Source organism: Haliotis rufescens, unplaced genomic scaffold, assembly GCF_023055435.1.
Source record: "Haliotis rufescens isolate VD_foot unplaced genomic scaffold, xgHalRufe1.0.p SCAF_20, whole genome shotgun sequence".
Lineage (NCBI taxonomy): Eukaryota > Metazoa > Mollusca > Gastropoda > Lepetellida > Haliotidae > Haliotis > Haliotis rufescens.
The window spans coordinates 5,192,476-5,213,350 of NW_025963891.1; the positions used below are offsets into that span (position 1 = coordinate 5,192,476).

The 20,875-nt window shown below is 40.9% G+C and overlaps 1 protein-coding gene across 2 annotated transcripts in view; it reads left to right on the forward strand.

Moving 5' to 3' along the window:
• Window positions 1-17: 17 nt before the first annotated feature.
• The window catches only part of LOC124118934 (testis-expressed protein 2-like), a 33,408-nt gene continuing 12,550 nt past the window's right edge, over window positions 18-20,875 (forward strand). For both annotated transcript variants that reach the window (XM_046481262.2, XM_046481261.2), the window contains exons 1-7: window positions 18-127; window positions 7,468-8,713; window positions 9,948-10,850; window positions 17,115-17,341; window positions 18,195-18,278; window positions 18,594-18,806; window positions 19,551-19,671. In XM_046481262.2, the coding sequence (XP_046337218.2) occupies window positions 7,472-8,713; window positions 9,948-10,850; window positions 17,115-17,341; window positions 18,195-18,278; window positions 18,594-18,806; window positions 19,551-19,671 (2,790 nt within the window). In that variant the 5' untranslated portion in view covers window positions 18-127; window positions 7,468-7,471. The remainder of the gene's footprint in view (window positions 128-7,467; window positions 8,714-9,947; window positions 10,851-17,114; window positions 17,342-18,194; window positions 18,279-18,593; window positions 18,807-19,550; window positions 19,672-20,875) is intronic.

Here is a 20,875-nt window from a genome sequence, read left to right on the forward strand (position 1 = left end):
GGTTGTGACAATTCAGTGCGTAAAGGAATAAACAGGAAGTGAAGAGGAGTGATCCATCTAAAATCTGTCAATGAAATGCACCCATTTAGAAATAAGTCATTGCGTGATGATGGCTGACAACAGCTAGGTAATTATATAATATGATCTGTAAAAATGAATTATACTGCGTCAATTATCTGAACACCAAATATTATTTGTTTGTTTTAAATTGATGCGCAGCAGTGGCAGACGATGTATTTCTAATCTCATTTATAGGCCTACATCATGCTGATTGGATTGTACTAGACACGGATTTGGTTGTTATTATCATGCATAGCGATATTTTTCATATTCCACCAAACGTATCCTAAGGGACCACCTGCGAAGGGTAGTTTGAAAGCAGAGTATTTCATTGTGCTTTTCGTTTGATGTGTGTGATATTGGATTCTAGTTCTTTTTCCCAAAAATAATTATCTGAATTATTTGATTTTTATTGGAGTTTTGGGCGTAAACAACGATTAAATGGTAAATAATTTTAGATAACATCAGACATTTATGAGAAATCAGTGGCCTCAATCATGCCTCCTTGTGCTATGGGTTTTCGAGCCCCTATGAAGTATTTCTGGTTACATGTCTAATAACAATTAAGTCTTACCTTTGAGAACATTTATTTCTGTTAACACTTGGATGATCAAATGACCGTCATGCCTTGTTAATTTTATAGTGATAATGCCTCACTGAGTGAGACGAGTCAATCAGGTGCCACCTTGTTACTGTCACAAGATTTCGAGCCCCTCCATTACAGTCAAATTAGAAATAGATGCACAACATGATCAGTCACATGTATGACATTACAGACCAGAAGTCTTCTACATGCAGCCAATACATCCTTAGTGCATATGATTGTTCTGATGCAAATTATCAACAGATCAAGTTTGATTAAAATATGCATTAGTGAAAAAGGTTTAAGGTATGTTTTCATTACTTATTGAATATCCCTACCCCGTGTAGATTAATTCATAACATAACTTCAGCAACAAGAGACGAATACTTTGCTGTCTTCACTGGGCTTTGAAGCATCAACCTTGATTTCGTCATTTAGTGCCTGGTCACATATTGTTTAAGGGCCCCAAAAAGAGTGAGGCTTGATTTTACTAAATTCAGATGTTCAAATTTTAAAATAGCTTTAAAAACTGGCAGATATAGTAAAACAGACCGTTCACTCAGATTCTGTAACTATTGTAGTAGTAAGGGAGTTAATGTCATTGAGGATGAATTCCATGTACTCTTTAATTGTGTCCCGCCGCGCGAAAGCGCGGAGCTGGGGACATAGTATTCACGACCGTCCTTATGTACATCCGTACGTCCGTCCGTACGTCCGTCCGTACGTCCCACCTGTTTGTTGCCGCGATATCTCAAGAACTAAACACTGGATTGTCTTCATATTTGGAACTATGGTGTATATACAGACTCCACAGACACCAGTCGGTTTTGGTGACCTTGACTCCATTTTCAAGGTCACAGCAGGCAAATCTGCTTTTGGAGTTGGAAAACGTTGTTGCCCCGATATCTCAAGAACTAAACACCGGATTGTCTTCATATTTGGAACTATGGTGTATATACAGACACTGCAGAAACCAGTCGGTTTTGGTGACCTTGACCCCATTTTCAAGGTCACAGCAGGCAAATCTGCTTTTGGATTTGGAAATATCCGAAATATCTCAAGAACTAATCGCTGGATTGTCTTCATATTTGGTACTATGGTGTCCACAGACACCAGTCGGTTTTGGTGACCTTAACTTAATTTTCAAGGTAACAGCAGGGAAATCTGTTATTTGATTTGCAGGAATTTGGGTAATTATTTCTAATGGTACGACAAATAGTTCCATGGAGGTATCTAACACAGAAAATAATATTATTCAAAAGGAATAAAATATTTGGAAAAAAAACACATATCGCATAAGGCGGCGGGGGACATTTCGTCACTTTGTGACAAATACTTGTTGTAATCTATATTATGCCCTAAGACAAAAATACCTTGTTAATCTTCCTATGCCTACTCATTACAGTAATTCTCATGTAATAAATATTCTTAGTAATTATAATGAGCAAACATTATTTCTAGTTTGTAAATTCTTATATTATGCTCACAAAATAATTAATGATAAATTCTGTGCCCTGTAAATGTCATGCTCACATGTCTGTATTTTGGGCCATTGGCCTTTTACTGAATAAACATGTCTGTCTGTCTGTCTAAGTATTTCAGGCGCCTTTTTTGTCACCTAGCTAAAATAACAGGGGGTCTTGAATTAAATGCTTCCGTAAGCAAATGTAATGTTTGATTACCATGGTAGATATATAATACAACATGTTCGCTGAAATGTGTCACTGATGAGGTCGTCGCACACCATTATGGAACTTCTATTTTCAAGTACTTTTTCAATGTTGATGTCTAATTTTCAACGTTTATGCATCACTTATATTCAATTTCAAGGTTTAATCATATTAAGCCATACAAATGCAAGTGGGGTCATTTTCCTGCTTATTTTGAGGCTTCATCGCCCTATTTTTCAAATAGTGATGCCGTTACATGCAGCTTTATTAGTAGCATCAAACAAACTTGTCGGATAGGTGTCTGGTATGATGCATGTGTAACATTTTCTAAAAACCTCCCGCGTTTCCCAAAAATTGACGAGCTGCAATCAGAACTGTATGCTGAATGCGAGTGATGGGGGCATGGAAACATCAGTGATGACATTGGAGTTGAAAGGAAATACAGCCAATAAGATGCGTTGTGGAGTTGATGACTTTTCATTTAAAAAAAATTAATGTCCAACGGTTAGAGAAGGTGGCAGTGTTGCTTTTCTTAGCCCCCTGAATAATTTTGAGAGATACGTGGGATTTGTGGTCATCATGGAGGAAAAGAGGTTTGGTTGAAAATTTAGTAAAATATTCCTTATTGATGGAAGATATCCGTGTTAGACCAACTGGTCTCAGACACTTTGCCAACAGCTCCCAACTACACCAATTCATCCCACATTGTGTACAGGAATAATCAGATATTGAGGAAGAAAATTCCCTTTAGCACTGATGGCTCCAAACATGGTTACTGGATGGTTTTGGATGTAATGATAGTAACAGCCTGGGGCTTGTAAGTAGAAGACGATATGAGCCTCAGAAGTCTGAAACCCATATTAAGTCAGTTTTTATCAATGTTATCGGAAATTATCAACTTCTTCCTGAGTAACAGTTCCAGCACATATATTCTAACTTCCTAGGTTTCTGTTCTTTAAGTACTCTAACATCAGCAATTTAACAATTAATTATAAAAATGTCTAACATAATTTCTAGTGGTCAGCCATGTTGGGCAAGGATTTACATGTGAAATGTTCAATGACTATGTCAACTGTAGAATTTGGAATAAAAATTCAGATATGATGTATATCATACCTGATCTATTGCCTATTATTGGTACCGGTAATTGAAATTTTGCACATAATCATTGACTGCTCAAGGGGAGGAAACCACTCTGTTTGACTTGGTTTTTTTGCAATTGATAGAAAGATTCATCTGCACAATGCACTTAGTCTAAAAGATCATTCAAATTGTCCAAGTTGTTTAATGTCCAGAGAAACATGTTCGAATCCCAGTTCATCCCAGTTACGTTTCTAGGTTTGTCAGCACCATACCCATGCTCATGGGTTTTACCAAAGTGGTAATCATGGTAATCATCTGAGAATGTCATCACTTTGGGCTTTCCTCCCACATTAAACTGATACACTGTGATAAAACTGGGATACCGTTGAAAGCAGTGTTAATCCCAACTCACTCACTTAAGTTAGTATTCCAGTTGGTGAGTTAGTCACATATTGTATTAAAGCCTGCTGCACAGGCAAGTGTAACATCACCATGATTATCATAATCCATATAATTCTTATCCTGCGTAGCCTGATTCTGCTTTTGAAAATGGCAATACTGATAGAGCTTAATGCTTCATGGACAAACACAGAACTTGAGCTGCGTGAGAAAAAGACCTACAGCCAAAGAATTTGAGTTATTTTTGTGAACTTCAAGGAGCTGATGTTATTGATTGAAAATCCATTCACTGTCATTTAAACATGGTGACTGGAGACCTGGAAGAATATTCAATTTGTTCATACGGACATGGCGGAATATGGCTTACATTGCTGTTGAGATGTTGTAGGGACAGTATCAGCTGGACAACTATTTGTTTTTCATACACATGGGCACACTGTGTTGAACTGGGTTCAACATATCTCATCATGCATATAAACTATATATGCCTTTTCAATCCATGTTAGTTGTTCAATTCATGTCAGATGCCATGGTCATTCATCTCACTATTTTTTCTGAGCCATTTTTCAGAATATGTGAGTTGACCTGAAGTGAATGAATTCTGTGTAACAAGTTAGTGTTTAGCATGTAGTGGTTTCTAGTTCAAGATGCCCTTTTGTAGAAGGCATGCATTTACCCCAAACAGGAAGTGACATCAAGTGACAGGTCGTTCAAGGTAGCTTGGGGCTGGGATTTCCTGTTTTGAAGTAAGCATGTGCCTTTCCAAACCAGAAGTGATGTCATTAGACCTGAAGTGCATATTACTTCCTTATTATGTGAACTAGATGAATGAGGGTATGTTGTAAGTTTGTGTGCGCTGTTGAAAAGGCAGCTAGATGACAAGTTCGAGGTGTCATTTTGACGGACCTGCATAGTCGGCTACAACATCAATGGTGCCAAGGCTGCAAAGTATGGTCACAGCTGTGATGGAGACAAGTTTGGTTTAGTGACGAGTCATGTTTTATGCTTCATAGTGTGGATGGTAGACACCGTGTGTACAGGCTTTGCAGGAAACGCTACGCATGAAACTGCATGCAGGAATAGGACAGATTTGGTGGTGGTAGTGTGATGATGTGGGCGGTCATCTCCTACACTGGTAGAACAAGTTCTGGGGAATTTAACAGCACAACGTAACACGGTTGAGATTCTTCGGCCACACATTCTTCCCATTATGCATTAAGCAAACGTAATTTTCCAACAAGGCAACGCCTGATCTCACACGGCAAGACTGACAACAGCCTTTTTCAGGAACCACAACATGCAGGTCCTGTCATGGCCCTTCAGGTTCCCAGATTTAAACCCAATAGAACGTTTATGAGATGAACTGAATCAACGACTGTGAGCACATCAGCAACAACCACAGAACCTCCAACAGTTGGCACAAGCACTGCAGGCAGAGTGGGTGAACATTCCCCAGGCCACAATTTAGGATCTAATTACTTTCTTGGCACGACGATGCCAGCCATTTTTCGACTCTAATGGTGGCCACACAAGATATTGAGAACAGATGATCTTCACCTTAAATATCTACTGTTCCATGTGTGCCATATGGAACCTGGGTCAATGACAATGATGTGTGCCAATCGATTGAACAATCAATTACATCTGATGATTATTTATATGATGTATAAAAAATACATCTAAAATCACTTTTGCGTTTCTTTCTTTGCAGAGTATATATCTCACAAATATCTCCTGCCAAATCTCTTTTTTCAGGGTAACAGTGATGAAAGATTACACCTGTCACTAATTAAGAGGCTCCTTGTAATAAATACATATGATCCCTGTGCAACATAGTTGCTATTATTAATCAAGCTACAAGCCACAGCTCAGTTCCAGCAGAGACCATAATATTTTATGGTCCTTGGTTCCATCAAGAAGGAAACCAGCAAGTGCCCAGACCAATGATCAGTCATCTACACATTGTTTCAGTATCAGGCAGGGTCCTGTTGGCTCAGAGTAGGGCTAACTTGTTGTACATGGTCTCTTGTGAAGCCCATTTCTGGTGTCCCAAGCTGTGATATTGCTGGAATATTACTCAAAGTGGTGTCACTCACTCACTCACTCACTCACTCACTCACTCACTCACTCACTCTCTCACTCACTCACTCACTCACTCACTCACTCACTCACTCACTCACTCACTCACTCACTCACTCACTCACTCACTCACTCACTCACTCACTCACTCACTCACTCATTCACATCTCAGATCAAATCTTTTCCCAGGACATTTACTAAGGTTATAATGACATGAACTTCTAGCCCATTATCAATATCTACTTTGTACTGAATGCAGTGACATTCTGATAAGCCACACCTTTACTGGGTGGACCATTGTGAAATAGGGCACTTGGCAGGATGCATAATTTGTCTGTTTTTAAAACATGTCAAACTGAGGATATGGTCCATGATGGACCATGAACATGCATTTTATCCCACAAATAATGTCTAATGACTCTTGCTTATATGTGTTATTTTGTTGTTCAATTCCACACTCAGTGATATTCCTACTATGTGACAGTGGTCTTTAAATAATTGAGTCTGGACTAGACAATGCTAGACAGTCTGGTGATAAACATCATCAGCATCAATCCACGCAATTGGGATCGATGACATGCATCAACCAAGTCAGCGAGCCTGACCACCCAATCCCATTAGCCACCTCTTATGACAAGCACAGTTGCCTCTTACGACAAGCATGGGTTGCTGAAGACCTATTCAAACTGAATCTTCACGTGTCTACATATGTTACAAATAGAGGAAGTAAACACAGTCCGAATTATTCTTCAAAATAGTTCTGCTTTTCAGTTTTTGACTTAACTTCAGAAGATTTGCACTCAGAGTATATTAGGGAACCGGGGGATATGTCATCTACCGATGACTTGTTTGAGACAAGTTAATTTACAGTTCTGAGTTCTGAGTAGACTGTATGTTCTTTGGAGGTTAATTGAAGGTGATAGTTTGAACCATAGCTCGTAGTTGCAACAAATGAGAAATTTTTAAATTGCAGCTTCTTTAGCAGGAAAACAAAATGAAATCTTGGACTGCATCTTCAGCATGTTTATTGTATTTTTGTTCTTTCTTGTAAATTACAGGAAGGTATCTTTTCCTATACTAAATTGTTGTAGAAACGCAACTGTAACTCTTTGGAATTTTTTGTCTGCTCAGTAGTGTCACTCTGTCATCTTCATTGACTGATTTCAGAGCAGAACGGAAGGGATACTGTTTCTCAACACAACAGAAAAATGATAAATATAGGTGAACTATGAATAGTCTTTCAAACACTAGAAATTTCTACTCCGCCCATACCCGAAACATGAGGGCATTGTTTGGGGCAGGTGCCAAATATTTCGACATCTTGTGACGAGGATGTTTTGCTATCACACAGCTAGACTTCCCACTTGAACTTTGAACTGCTCTTCACATGTAATATTACACCAGACTGTGGGGAGGGCAATCCTGTGCTAATCCAGTAAGGTGAAAAAGCGAACTGTTTCAGTTCCTATGTTACCATATGTATGATATGAATAGGTGGTCTAAGAAATAGAACTAAGAAACAAGTTTCATTACCATTCATATTCCGTTGTTAAACAGGTACTATTGACAATAATTCTAATGTACATGTTTCAGGGAGATGAGTTATAAACGTGAGGGACACAAGCCCCCTCGCCCTCCTCCCCCGAAGGTGAGCTTGGGCTCCAAGATGAGTTCAGGGGCAATAGGCATCAGCTTCAAGGCACTGGAGGAGGAGGATGATGAGGATCTCACCATCTTCACGGGCAAGTTTGATAAGGTTGTTGAGGAGGCCCACAAGTCCAATCGCTCCGGCCATGAAAGAAGGGGGTCATCAGGGGAACCGAAGCTCATCAAGGCAGGATCAACCTCCATACAAGATTCAAAACTCACTAAACTTCACCCAAATTCAAAATCCTTAGATGATGGTAACTCATCTCCCACTAAGAAGAGCTTTTTTGAATATAAAGATATCATTTCAGATATCAGACATAAGATAACTGACACAAAAGAAAAGATAACTGATTCAATAAGCAAAAGAATAGAAGAATTTTCGGGAGATTCCAGCTCCAACCCCAGCCCTGAAAATGAGCAGCCTTTTGATGATGACATGTTGGTTACTGAGAGAGTGAACATTTTGACTGAGGTTAGGCCAGAAAGGGCACCTGTTGTTCAAGATGCTGTACCAGGTGCTGTGAAAGATGACTTGGTTGACCAGTTCCAGGAATGTGAGGAAGACACAAGTGCTGTCGGAAAGGATGATGAAGAAGAAGATGATGATATAGCTGTTATTGATGAATACTTTAGTATGAACTCAATGGAGGATTTTAGTTCCAGCCCTGGACTGAATGTGTCTGTCAGGCAGAGATCAAAACTAAACCGTTTAGTCAAGAAAAACTCTAAACCTGTAACATCAGCAACTATCTCTATGTCAACTCTGATGGACACCAGTCCAGCGGAGGAAGAACCGCAGTTTAATCTGGAAGTACAAGATGAACATAATGAGCCTGTTATGGAGTCAACAGAGCCAGGACCAAAACCAGACCTGGAGATTTTGATAAATCAGGACAAAAAAACACCAACCACATTCAATGTAGTGAAGCCAGCAGAGAAGACCGTCCCCATACAAAAGCTGGCAGCAATAGCTGTGTGTGTGTTTGCATATCTTATCATGCCCCTTCCCTCCTATGTGTCAGGGCTGTTGATGGGGGCCATGGTAACGTCGGCTGGATGGGCCCTGTATCTCTGGTACAAACAACCACCAAAACAACACGATGATTTCAAACTCACCCCGCTTGAAGATTTACCTCCCATGCTTCTTCCAGAGATGAAGGATCCTGTCAAAGATGATGGTATTTATAAGGTAAGTTGATACAAGCTTGTGTCCCTTTTTTCTTTGGAGGGGTGACGGGATAGTCTAGTGGTTAAAGCGTAATCCAATCAGTGATGACCCTGAATGCCTGGCTTTGATTCCCCAAATGGGTACAATGTGTGAAGCCCATTTCTGATATTGCTAAAAGCAGCGTAAAACCATGCTCACTCCCTCACTCTCTGCCCTTTGGTAAGATAGTCAATTGTTATGTTTGTTGGTTAACGCCACACTCAGCAATATTCCAGCTATATGACGGTGGTCTGTACAAAATTGTATCTGGACCAGACAGTCCAGTGATTGACATCATGAGCATCGATCCACGCAATTGGGATATGATGCCATGCATCAACCAAGTCAGCGAGCCTCACTACCTGATCCCATTAGTCGCCTCTTACGACAAGCATGGGTTGCTGAAGACCTGCCCCAGATCTTCACAGGTCTAATTGTTATGAATGACACTGCAAGTAGAAATGTTACAGGTGATGAGTTCTTTTGTTCATTTTCTTTCTTATGTGTAAAATAAACAGTGTTCAAAATTAAGCATGAGAGTTAAGGGGTTCTTGTCACAACTTTATGGTTTAATGTCCATAGATTAATATAGTATAGGAGTATATCTTAAGGACCCCAGGACCCGCTTCGAACACTGTATAAATGTATACAATCAATCAGCCCTTAACTCATCCAGACAGGCTAAAACAGATTCACACATTTGCACATTGAGTGAGTGAGTGAGTATGGTTTTACGCCGCTTTTAGCAATATTCCAGCAATATCACAGCGGGGGACACCAAAAATGGGCTTCACACATTGTACCCATGTTGGGAATCGAACCCGGGTCTTTGGCATGACGAGCGAACGCTTTAACCACTAGGCTACCTGACCGCCCGAAGTTTACTGGGAAGTCATTATAAGCATATTTTGTATATTGATACACTTCAATATATTTGAGTCACAATAAGATACATGTTACAATACTTAATTTGCTCTCTTAGTGGGTGTAATTCTGCATGTTTGATGTGGCCCTGCTAACATGAGGTTTTGCAATCATATTTAGCATATTTGTTTTTAGCTCTTTACTGTGGCTTCAAATTTGTGATTGAAAGTGTAGACTATGTCCAGCAAACAGATACAGTCTGTCTGATCATCAAATTTTATCAATTAGTGTCCACAAAAAGTTGTCATAATAATCAACTGAATCTGTAGAATGTCTTGTCTATTTAATCCAGGGCTGGATGAATGAGCTGTTGGAATACAGCTCCGATGACTACCATATCAACCAGACACACTCTGTCTACATCAGTCTCGAAGGTGCACATCTTAGACTGCAACGACCAAAGATAGGGGTGCCAAAACGTGCCATGTGGGATGAAGCATTCACACCGTCATCATTCATACACCAGCGGCATTTTGACCTACAGGGTAGCCGTGTGTTCCTGCTCCCCTCTGGTTTAGTGAAAAAGAGGATATGGAGCAAGAAGTACCCTATCTGCGTGGCCCTGGCTCAGGCTGGGACCAAGTCAACCAGTGCACCCACTGCAGTGTCCGGATCTCCCAAACGCACCACCACACCCAACAGTGATGGAGAGTCCGGATTTGAAATCATTGATGAAGAGAAATGTGACAGTAGTATCCTCTATCTCTTCGCTCGAACAGGAAGAGAAAAGGAAGACTGGTATAAACGTTTCGTGTGTGCATCTATGGGTAAGCCTTTAGGCAACCACTTGCTAGATCTCAAGAAGGCAATTTCAAGTCAATCCAAACATAAACGGAGCAATTCAGACACTTCTTTGAGACACAAACGACAAGGTTCTACAGATTCTATTTCGTCCACATCATCACAAACTGAGTCACCAGTACCACCACCCCCAAAAGAAACTCAATCTGCGTTAGATGTGGACCTCCTGGCGTTTGCACAGTACATGGGGCGCCTCATGCCATCCACCACGGGTGTGTCCAGCCCTGGGAAGGAGAACAGTACATGGAGCACCATCAGTGGTTCCCTCATCTGTGATAAACAACTATTTTGGGTCAATGCCATGGTTGGTCGCATATTCTGGGATTTTCTTCGAGACAAATGGTGGTCTGAGAAGGTGACCGAGAAGTTACAGAGGAAACTGAGTAAAATACATGTAAGTCAGAATCTGATTGGTCATATGTGGGCACAAAGAAGGGACATAAAACTAGTGGGGCTATAATCAAGTCTAGAAATTCCAACCTAGTTCGGCAAGGGTGGAAACTGGACTTTCACAGTCAGTTAACGCCCTTGCCTGGGGAAGATGCAGTAAGTGGTGTCTGCTAAAGGATGGTTGGACCTCAGTAAGATACATGTAAGTGGTGTCTGCCCATGGGAAAGTAGGACCTCAGTAAGATACATGTAAGTGGTGTCTGTTGAAGGATGGTAGGACCTCAGTAAGATACATGTAAGTGGTGTCTGTTGAAGGATGGTAGGACCTCAGTAAGATACATGTAAGTGGTGTCTGCCCATGGGAAAGTAGGACCTCAGTAAGATACATGTAAGTGGTATCTGTTGAAGGATGGTAGAACCTCAGTAAGATACATGTAAGTGGTATCTGTTGAAGGATGGTAGAACCTCAGTTAGATACATGTAAGTGGTATCTGTTGAAGGATGGTAGAACCTCAGTAAGATACATGTAAGTGGTATCTGTTGAAGGATGGTAGAACCTCAGTAAGATACATGTAAGTGGTATCTGTTGAAGGATGGTAGGACCTCAGTAAGATACATGTAAGTGGTATCTGTTGAAGGATGGTAGGACCTCAGTAAGATACATGTAAGTGGTATCTGTTGAAGGATGGTAGGACCTCAGTAAGATTCATGTAAGTGGTGTCTGTTGAAGGATGGTAGAACCTCAGTAAGATTCATGTAAGTGGTGTCTGTTGAAGGATGGTAGGACCTCAGTAAGATACATGTAAGTGGTGTCTGTTGAAGGATGGTAGGACCTCAGTAAGATTCATGTAAGTGGTGTCTGTTAAAGGATGGTAGAACCTCAGTAAGATTCATGTAAGTGGTGTCTGTTGAAGGATGGTAGAACCTCAGTAAGATTCATGTAAGTGGTGTCTGTTGAAGGATGGTAGAACCTCAGTAAGATTCATGTAAGTGGTGTCTGTTGAAGGATGGTAGGACCTCAGTAAGATACATGTAAGTTGTATCTGTTAAAGGATGGTAGAACCTCAGTAAGATTCATGTAAGTTGTATCTGTTGAAGGATGGTAGGACCTCAGTAAGATACATGTAAGTTGTATCTGTTCAAGGATGGTAGGACCTCAGTTAGATACATGTAAGTGGTGTCTGTTGAAGGATGGTAGGACCTCAGTAAGATACATGTAAGTTGTATCTGTTCAAGGATGGTAGAACCTCAGTTAGATACATGTAAGTGGTGTCTGTTGAAGGATGGTAGGACCTCAGTTAGATACATGTAAGTGGTGTCTGCCCATGGGAAAGTAGGACCTCAGTAAGATACAAGTAAGTGGTATCTGTTGAAGGATGGTAGGACCTCAGTAAGATACATGTAAGTGGTATCTGTTGAAGGATGGTAGAACCTCAGTAAGATACATGTAAGTGGTATCTGTTGAAGGATGGTAGGACCTCAGTAAGATACATGTAAGTTGTATCTGTTCAAGGATGGTAGAACCTCAGTAAGATTCATGTAAGTGGTGTCTGCCCATGGGAAAGTAGGACCTCAGTAAGATACAAGTAAGTGGTATCTGTTGAAGGATGGTAGGACCTCAGTAAGATGCATGTAAGTGGTATCTGTTGAAGGATGGTAGGACCTCAGTAAGATACAAGTAAGTGGTATCTGTTGAAGGATGGTAGGACCTCAGTAAGATACATGTAAGTGGTATCTGTTAAAGGATGGTAGGACCTCAGTAAGATACATGTAAGTTGTATCTGTTCAAGGATGGTAGAACCTCAGTAAGATTCATGTAAGTGGTGTCTGCCCATGGGAAAGTAGGACCTCAGTAAGATACAAGTAAGTGGTATCTGTTGAAGGATGGTAGGACCTCAGTAAGATACATGTAAGTGGTATCTGTTGAAGGATGGTAGAACCTCAGTAAGATACATGTAAGTGGTGTCTGCCCATGGGAAAGTAGGACCTCAGTAAGATACAAGTAAGTGGTATCTGTTGAAGGATGGTAGGACCTCAGTAAGATACATGTAAGTGGTATCTGTTGAAGGATGGTAGAACCTCAGTAAGATACATGTAAGTGGTGTCTGCCCATGGGAAAGTAGGACCTCAGTAAGATACATGTAAGTGGTGTCTGTTGAAGGATGGTAGAACCTCAGTAAGATACATGTAAGTGGTGTCTGCCCATGGGAAAGTAGGACCTCAGTAAGATACATGTAAGTGGTATCTGTTGAAGGATGGTAGGACCTCAGTAAGATACATGTAAGTGGTATCTGTTGAAGGATGGTAGAACCTCAGTAAGATACATGTAAGTGGTATCTGTTGAAGGATGGTAGGACCTCAGTAAGATACATGTAAGTGGTATCTGTTGAAGGATGGTAGAACCTCAGTAAGATACATGTAAGTGGTGTCTGCCCATGGGAAAGTAGGACCTCAGTAAGATACAAGTAAGTGGTATCTGTTGAAGGATGGTAGGACCTCAGTAAGATACATGTAAGTGGTATCTGTTGAAGGATGGTAGCTAGGACCTCAGTAAGATACATGTAAGTGGTATCTGTTGAAGGATGGTAGGACCTCAGTTAGATACATGTAAGTGGTATCTGTTAAAGGATGGTAGAACCTCAGTAAGATTTATGTAAGTGGTATCTGTTGAAGGATGGTAGGACCTCAGTTAGATACATGTAAGTGGTATCTGTTAAAGGATTGTAGAACCTCAGTAAGATTCATGTAAGTGGTGTCTGTTGAAGGATGGTAGAACCTCAGTAAGATTCATGTAAGTGGTGTCTGCCCATGGGAAAGTAGGACCTCAGTAAGATACATGTAAGTGGTATCTGTTGAAGGATGGTAGGACCTCAGTAAGATACATGTAAGTGGTATCTGTTGAAGGATGGTAGAACCTCAGTAAGATACATGTAAGTGGTATCTGTTGAAGGATGGTAGGACCTCAGTAAGATACATGTAAGTGGTATCTGTTGAAGGATGGTAGAACCTCAGTAAGATACATGTAAGTGGTGTCTGCCCATGGGAAAGTAGGACCTCAGTAAGATACAAGTAAGTGGTATCTGTTGAAGGATGGTAGGACCTCAGTAAGATACATGTAAGTGGTATCTGTTGAAGGATGGTAGAACCTCAGTAAGATTCATGCAAGTGGTGTCTGTTGAAGGATGGTAGCTAGGACCTCAGTAAGATACATGTAAGTGGTGTCTGTTGAAGGATGGTAGGACCTCAGTAAGATACATGTAAGTGGTATCTGTTGAAGGATGGTAGGACCTCAGTAAGATACATGTAAGTGGTATCTGTTAAAGGATGGTAGAACCTCAGTAAGATACATGTAAGTGGTATCTGTTGAAGGATGGTAGGACCTCAGTAAGATACATGTAAGTGGTGTCTGCCCATGGGAAAGTAGGACCTCAGTAAGATACAAGTAAGTGGTATCTGTTGAAGGATGGTAGGACCTCAGTAAGATACATGTAAGTGGTATCTGTTGAAGGATGGTAGAACCTCAGTAAGATACATGTAAGTGGTGTCTGCCCATGGGAAAGTAGGACCTCAGTAAGATACATGTAAGTGGTATCTGTTGAAGGATGGTAGGACCTCAGTAAGATACATGTAAGTGGTATCTGTTGAAGGATGGTAGAACCTCAGTAAGATACATGTAAGTGGTGTCTGCCCATGGGAAAGTAGGACCTCAGTAAGATACAAGTAAGTGGTATCTGTTGAAGGATGGTAGGACCTCAGTAAGATACATGTAAGTGGTATCTGTTGAAGGATGGTAGAACCTCAGTAAGATTCATGTAAGTGGTGTCTGTTGAAGGATGGTAGCTAGGACCTCAGTAAGATACATGTAAGTGGTGTCTGTTGAAGGATGGTAGGACCTCAGTAAGATACATGTAAGTGGTATCTGTTGAAGGATGGTAGCTAGGACCTCAGTAAGATACAAGTAAGTGGTATCTGTTGAAGGATGGTAGGACCTCAGTAAGATACAAGTAAGTGGTATCTGTTGAAGGATGGTAGGACCTCAGTAAGATACATGTAAGTGGTATCTGTTGAAGGATGGTAGAACCTCAGTAAGATACATGTAAGTGGTGTCTGCCCATGGGAAAGTAGGACCTCAGTAAGATACATGTAAGTGGTATCTGTTAAAGGATGGTAGAACCTCAGTAAGATACATGTAAGTGGTATCTGTTGAAGGATGGTAGAACCTCAGTAAGATACATGTAAGTGGTGTCTGCCCATGGGAAAGTAGGACCTCAGTAAGATACAAGTAAGTGGTATCTGTTGAAGGATGGTAGGACCTCAGTAAGATACATGTAAGTGGTATCTGTTGAAGGATGGTAGAACCTCAGTAAGATTCATGTAAGTGGTGTCTGTTGAAGGATGGTAGCTAGGACCTCAGTAAGATACAAGTAAGTGGTATCTGTTGAAGGATGGTAGGACCTCAGTAAGATACATGTAAGTGGTATCTGTTGAAGGATGGTAGAACCTCAGTAAGATTCATGTAAGTGGTGTCTGTTGAAGGATGGTAGCTAGGACCTCAGTAAGATACATGTAAGTGGTGTCTGTTGAAGGATGGTAGGACCTCAGTAAGATACAAGTAAGTGGTGTCTGTTGAAGGATGGTAGGACCTCAGTAAGATTCATGTAAGTGGTGTCTGTTGAAGGATGGTAGAACCTCAGTTAGATACATGTAAGTGGTGTCTGTTGAAGGATGGTAGGACCTCAGTTAGATACATGTAAGTGGTGTCTGTTGAAGGATGGTAGGACCTCAGTAAGATACATGTAAGTGGTGTCTGCCCATGGGAAAGTAGGACCTCAGTAAGATTCATGTAAGTGGTGTCTGTTGAAGGATGGTAGAACCTCAGTTAGATACATGTAAGTGGTGTCTGTTGAAGGATGGTAGGACCTCAGTAAGATACATGTAAGTGGTGTCTGCCCATGGGAAAGTAGGACCTCAGTAAGATTCATGTAAGTGGTGTCTGTTGAAGGATGGTAGAACCTCAGTAAGATTCATGTAAGTGGTGTCTGTTGAAGGATGGTAGAACCTCAGTAAGATTCATGTAAGTGGTGTCTGTTGAAGGATGGTAGAACTTCAGTAAGATTCATGTAAGTGGTATCTGTTGAAGGATGGTAGAACCTCAGTAAGATTCATGTAAGTGGTGTCTGTTGAAGGATGGTAGCTAGGACCTCAGTAAGATACATGTAAGTGGTATCTGTTGAAGGATGGTAGGACCTCAGTTAGATACATGTAAGTGGTATCTGTTAAAGGATGGTAGAACCTCAGTAAGATACATGTAAGTGGTATCTGTTAAAGGATGGTAGAACCTCAGTAAGATACATGTAAGTGGTATCTGTTAAAGGATGGTAGAACCTCAGTAAGATACATGTAAGTGGTGTCTGTTAAAGGATGGTAGAACCTCAGTAAGATTCCTGTAAGTGGTGTCTGTTGAAGGATGGTAGGACCTCAGTAAGATACATGTAAGTGGTGTCTGTTGAAGGATGGTAGAACCTCAGTAAGATTCCTGTAAGTGGTATCTGTTAAAGGATGGTAGGACCTCAGTTAGATACATGTAAGTGGTATCTGTTAAAGGATGGTAGAACCTCAGTAAGATACATGTAAGTGGTGTCTGTTAAAGGATGGTAGAACCTCAGTAAGATTCCTGTAAGTGGTGTCTGTTGAAGGATGGTAGGACCTCAGTAAGATACATGTAAGTGGTGTCTGTTAAAGGATGGTAGAACCTCAGTAAGATTCCTGTAAGTGGTGTCTGTTAAAGGATGGTAGAACCTCAGTAAGATTCCTGTAAGTGGTGTCTGTTGAAGGATGGTAGGACCTCAGTAAGATACATGGGTGGGTGTGTGTGTGTGTTGGGGGGGTCTGTTTGACTGTACTTTTGTCTACAATTCTATCATAACAAAGTATTACACCAGTGATTAAAGGAGAGATGAGCTGACTCCTTCGGAAGCATAGTGACCAGCCCATGTAGGAAAAGATCAAGAAGAATAAGAGAGAGTAGAATATATTTACTATGCACAATGACCAAATATAACATATCATATTGTATAGTCAACAAGCAATATTCCTCAACACCCTTAACACTTCTGTACTGCAGACTTTGGGACTTTGAAGACAATACCAATCTCTGGTTTATCTGGTCCAGCCTCGATTATGTTTTATTTACAGGTTGCCATCAACCAGCTATACTATATATGAGGGAGGCATTAAACAGCAAACACAATCTGAATTTCAATTGCAGGTGCCATATTTCATAGAGGAACTGCAAGTGATGGATATTGACATGGGCTCCGAGATCCCTGCCATCCGGCGTGCAGGCAAACCGTACCTGGACGAGAAGGGTTTCTGGGTGGACCTGGACATTGCTTACAATGGGGGCTTCAAGATGACAATCGCAACCAAGGTGAACTTGATGAAGCTGAAGAAAACTACACATCATAACGTCTCACAGCGGCCACTTGATAAGAGGTAAGCGTACTCACAACACCCTGTGTATAAGGTCAGCACTGCATGTACAGATGAGAGTGTCTGTGTGTGAATGTGTGTTCTGAAAACTCCAATGTCATGTATTTCATATCTCAATCTTCATTCCAAGGAGGTTCAGGCTTTCCAGGATAGAAGACAGGAGGTTGGGTAGTCTAGTGGTTAAGGTGTTCGCTCATCACACTGATGACCTGGGTTTGATCCCCACATGGGTAGAAATCGTGAAGCCTGTTTTTGGTGTCCCCTGCTCTGATATTGCTGGAATATTGCTAAAAGGTGCATAAAATCCAACTCACTCACTCTTGGGCAGAAGCTCCTCTCTGTAAGAGGACAGAAATAGAAATTTAATTACCAAAAAAGCACACACAAAAACGCAAGTTCATATTTGTTTCTCAATTTTGGGGTAGTCTCATGTCAATGTGCATGTCTATCATACATACTGCTGTACATGACTGGAATTTTAAGATCACCACTTTATGTTTTTCCTTTATAATCAGGATAAACATTTGCTATTGATCATCTCAAACCACCTCTCACTACCCAACCCAAAAGATAAAGACTGTTATCAAGCGAAGTGTTTGGATAGGGGGAACTTTAGAGTATGTTTACTTGCAAGTCACTCTGACTACTGTATAAGTAATTTGTCCTGTAATTTCAGGTACCAGAATGCAGGGATAGAAATCCCTGAATCTATGGGACCACAAGCCTCATTTGTAAAAGTGTTTGAAATTGTGTGGATACCGTAAACATTTGTTAGGGGAAGGTAGAACGCTCCATACCAGATGCCATGGAAAAACATTAACCCCAACTCACATATTCCAACCCTGAATGTTGGCAGGTCGCCCATAACAGACTCTGATGAGGAGGACAGTGCGGAGTCCTCCACGGACGAAGAGGAGGAGACCCCAGCCACTGATGAGAGGTCAGTAGTGTAGTAGTAGTGGAGCTGTACACAGACCTCGTTATGGTGTGGAGTAGAAACATTCACTAGTCCTAACAGCGTTAGAAATTGGCACTAGTCCTATAGTCCTTGCCAAACTGCCCAATAATAAAGGTATCATAAAGAAATTTGCCATTTTTAGGGGCTTTGCTATATGTTATCATTTTAAGGACTAGTGGACTGAAACTGTTCTACCACTGCCTAAGTGAGCCACTGAAATCTTGCCAATCATTCAGTTGGAGTGCATCAGCAGTTGGATGAAGGGATGCTGACGCTGACCTCATGCTTTATTTACAGTGCAGCATCAGGTGGCACCACCAGTAAGAAGTTCCTGAGATACCTGGACAAGATCACACAAAGTAAATACTTCCAGCAGGCCACAGAGTATAAGTATATCAAGCGTGCCATGGAGGGGGTATCCAACACGCCCCTCATTCTCACGGTGGAGGTCAAGACCCTGGTGGGGACCATGGCCCTCAACATCCCGCCCCCACCGACAGACAGGTTCTGGTAGGTACACAACACTACCTGTGAAGATCCAGGTTAGAATTAGACTGCTTGTCGTAAGAGGTGATTCACAGGATCAGCTGGTCAGACTCGCTGACTTGGTTGATGCAGGTCATCGTATCCCATCGTATAACATTTGTTACATTTGACCACTTCCTAAATGGCATTGTGTGTTCATAGCTTTTGGCCATGGGAGCCGTGCCAATTTACACTTGTCAGGGGGTACACAAAGTATGTGATCTAGACTACCATTTGGCGGACTTTCATTTTGTGGAAGCCTTGGTGGCTGAGTGGTACCAGAATGCAGGGATAGAAATTCCTGAGTCTATGGGACTCCACAAGCCTCATTTGGGACTCAACCTAAAAGATACGAGAATATGTACTTAACTCACAAAGTGTCATCCCAAATATAACACTTGTTACAATTAGAAAGTCCCTGGATTCAAATACTTTAATAAAGGATAAACCCTTTGGGGCATTTTTTTAGAGACTGTCAGATGTGTTCATATGATAGAGAACCAGTCTTTATTCATTTCAACACTTACATGTTTTACATTTACAACAACACCTAGTGTGGTAAGGTCAAACTGTGTAAAAATTCTGACTTTAGAGGTTTTAAGGAAGTGTTTTTGTTGTATTTCAGTATTGGCAAGTTTTTGTCTCATGCTAGATAAATACAGTACAAACATATACTAAAACTTTCCTCTTGTTGGTTGCAGTTACTAAAATTGATCTCTCATGTTTAAGGTATGGTTTCCGTGGCAACCCTAGATTATGGCTGTCAGCTAAGCCGAAAGTTGGTGAGCGTGAGGTAACATTCAACTATATCACAGAATGGATAGAGAAGAAGCTGTCAGTGGAGTTCCAGGTAAGACAATGCAGTAGTGATACTTACTTGCTGACTGATCTATGAGAGCTCTCTTTCTTGGAACAATTCTTTGATTAAGAGAGAATGTGTATTGATTGGGTTGGGAGGTACTTGTTATGTTTACACACCTGTTGGTGAGTAACCCATTTGATAGAACTGGTATCAAACATATGGGAGATCAAATATTGAGTTTGTGATTAGCTACTCCATGGTTATGATCTAAGTTCAGATAATGACGGAACGACTGATTGTAATTCGTGGATACATTTCTCGTGCTTCAGTCGAATTCAACAATGTCTGTGTTGAAACTTTATGGTTTTAGTGTTTAATAACAGGGATGTGAAATCTCCCCGCGGAAAATCACGTTTTTTAAAACAGCAGTCCTCGGAAAAAATCATCTTCCGCGTAAAAATATAATCAAAGATTTAAAAAAAACACTCCGAAAAATATGATCGAAAACCGGACAACCGTCCCGGATTATCCTGTTTTCGATCAGAGCTTTCAGCAGCATAGGTTTTCAGACATCATACGTTTTCTATCACGAATACTTGCACTATAACGTGGGTGTGGTGTCACACAGAATTTGTAAATACTCAGAGTCAGATGATGGCTTGTTTTTAAGATAAAGTTGTCTTTTAGCCTGTAAGTGAATGAGATGTTTTACAGTTGACATTGCACGCTTGTGACAGTTGTCGTTGTGTCTGTGGGATTGGGGTTGAAGTTTATGGCAGTATTGCTCCCAGACCTGGCGGGTAGCCAGGTGCGCGAAAGATATGCCCGATGTTTTTAAAGTACTGATTTAACTTGAAAATTTTTTTTTTACTGCATCTGCCATCTTGTATATTTGACTTATTGACTTTTGCCATTGACTTATTACATTTCTTGGTGTGAATGTTGTCCAAACTGCACGAAATTGCTCAAAATGCAATCAAATGTTTCAAAGGTTTCTTGGAGGGCATGCCCCCAGACCCCCCTAGACTTTTCCTCTTTTTTCGGGGAAAACCTGCTCACATCCCTGTAATAAAGTGTTCAACATATGTTGATCTTATCTAGTTTGTATTATCATCATCACCTTGATGATCCACAGATATGTCTGAGACTGTTTTATGGAGAATCACCCTCAGTATGAGTAGTAAGCAGTATGTCGGTCACTAATGATTGTTGTGTTATATATTAATGCACCACTGCGATCATCAGAATAGAC